Source organism: Gregarina niphandrodes (assembly GCF_000223845.1).
Source record: "Gregarina niphandrodes unplaced genomic scaffold scaffold00003, whole genome shotgun sequence".
Classification (NCBI taxonomy): domain Eukaryota; phylum Apicomplexa; class Conoidasida; order Eugregarinorida; family Gregarinidae; genus Gregarina; species Gregarina niphandrodes.
The window spans coordinates 87,488-89,515 of record NW_011646045.1 but is presented as its reverse complement, the minus strand read 5'-3'; the positions used below and the strand labels follow the sequence as shown (position 1 = coordinate 89,515).

The window sequence follows — 2,028 nt, the reverse complement described above, 5'->3', positions numbered from 1 at the left end:
GCTGCTTCATTCCCGTCAGATAGAGAGAAATCCGATCGAGCACTCCCCATCAAGCCGGGGTCACTCCTCAACTAGCCTCTCCCATTCTCTGCCTTTAATCCAGTTTTATGGCCCTGGCATGACCAAAATATCCGGGCAGACAAAGCATCCCGACTTCTCGTTTAATCCATTTCCGCTATGACCTAGGTCGAAATCAAGGCTAATCAGCTCTCCGAGTACCACTCGTTTCAGGGTCCTCTCATGATGCTCGCTATGTGGGTGGGGTCGGTGAATCTTGCATATGACGCAGTTGTAAATGTGAACTCGTAGGTCCTGATATAGCGTGGGCACACCCAGGTAGAAGGTTCAGCGCTGCCTTTCGGCCCGGTTCTGGGATATAGGCGGCCCCGGTTCGCGAGTGCGGTCATGATCGGGATGGAGTCGACTGAGCCAGTCGCGCAACAAGGCTGGAATTGCCCTCCACGTATTGAAACTGCACATCGTACTCGCAGAGCTTCATCCTCCATCGCATTAGCTTCCATCGTTCCGTGGTGTTTAGTGCAACCAAAGCCTTATGGTCTGTGACCACGACAAGGGAATACCAGTTTTATAAGAGCATCGGGCCCTGTGGGATCTGCTGTGCCGGTACGACCGCCACCGGCGACTCCGTCGGCTGGACCAGCTTAAGGAACCAAAGAATGGAAAGAAATTGTCCCGAGAGGGATATGTAATCCCCGTGTTCCTGAAATGCCGCGAGACCGGTACCTCGCGTAAAGAAGGTACTGCCGATGATTCTCCTGGAACGGGAGAATCGCCAGTGCTGTTTCGCAGTGATGCGCAGGATTCCCAACCTACTGTGTGCACCAGATGTTGACCTGACTAAGTGCGGAAGGTCTTGGACGAAGAGACCACCCACATGGAGCCAGAGTGTCAGTGGAAGCTGTGGAGCTTGCTGGGACGATATCGCGACACCTGGGAGGAGCCCAAGGTAGTCAAGTACCCAGTTCGGTTCACAGCTCACGGCAGGCCGTTCAGGGCGGGAGTACGGTATCACAAGCCAGAAATGCGTGAAGAGCTTGAGAAGCATGCTACGAAGCAGCTTGAGCTAGGCGTCATCAGACCTTCGAAGACCTAGCGGGCCGCCGCCCCGCACTTTCTCAAGGAGAAGAGGGAAGTGAGTAATAGACTATAAGCGGTTGAGGCAGGACCGTGTCGTTGGCGGGATGCCATGCGAGCTTCGAGTACGCGAAAGAAGTAAGCCCCTGCCCCAGCTGTGGAGTGGACATCCTACCGGTAGTTGCCGTTGTTGGAAATGTCGAGTACGTTGGGTGTCGAGATGATCTTGATGGCGCACGTAGGCCGTGTAGAGTTAACCGTGATCTTCGATGACTGGGTGGTTAGCAGGTTACGGGTGATCGGTGCAGTGCTGGCTCCCGTTGGAACCGCTTGGCGGCTGTGACTGGTTGTGCTGCCTCGAGAGTCGGAACAGTCCTCGTTGGAACAGCCCTCGCGAGCATGTGTCGTGCGTGTGTCGCGTGTCGATTGTCACCTAGATCATCTAGGACGTTTCCGCCCGGCAGCAGATCTTTTGCCGTATACGCATAATGCACTGGAGTTCTCACTGGAGTTCTCATTTGGTCATCGTTGCATCCCAAAAAAATTGTACCCCGTATTTTGAGAGCGGGCCGCCAAGGCTGGTTGGCAAGACTGGCATTATAGAAATGCAGTATATAGGAAGCACAGTACATAGTCGGCGTTTAGTCGGTTTGTTGTTGCACGGTGTTCTTGTCTGTGGTTTCGGGTCTGTCTCCGCCTTCGACGAAGGTTTTGACAAGCTTGGCTTTGAAGCCGAATTCCATGAGCTCGTTCCTGGAGAAGATGGGAGCGGGTCGGTCTTGTCGTGGTACGTCTCCGAGAATCTGGCCGATGAGGATGTCTTTGACAAGGAAATCTTTGTGTACTCTGGCCATGGTTTCGGCGTCGGGTGTCCAAGCGGTTGAGTCGGCGAATGGCACGTCTTTCTCCAGAGGTGAGGCGTAGTCTTTGTCG

General features: G+C 54.2%; 1 protein-coding gene across 1 annotated transcript; it reads right to left on the bottom strand.

Moving 5' to 3' along the window:
* Positions 1–1,736: 1,736 nt before the first annotated feature.
* On the bottom strand, positions 1,737–1,949 carry GNI_019420 (hypothetical protein; the record flags this gene model as incomplete). The annotated part of the gene is made up of 1 exon (XM_011135932.1): positions 1,737–1,949. The coding sequence occupies one exon, from the start codon at positions 1,947–1,949 to the stop codon at positions 1,737–1,739; it is 213 nt and encodes a 70-aa protein (XP_011134234.1).
* Positions 1,950–2,028: the final 79 nt, after the last annotated feature.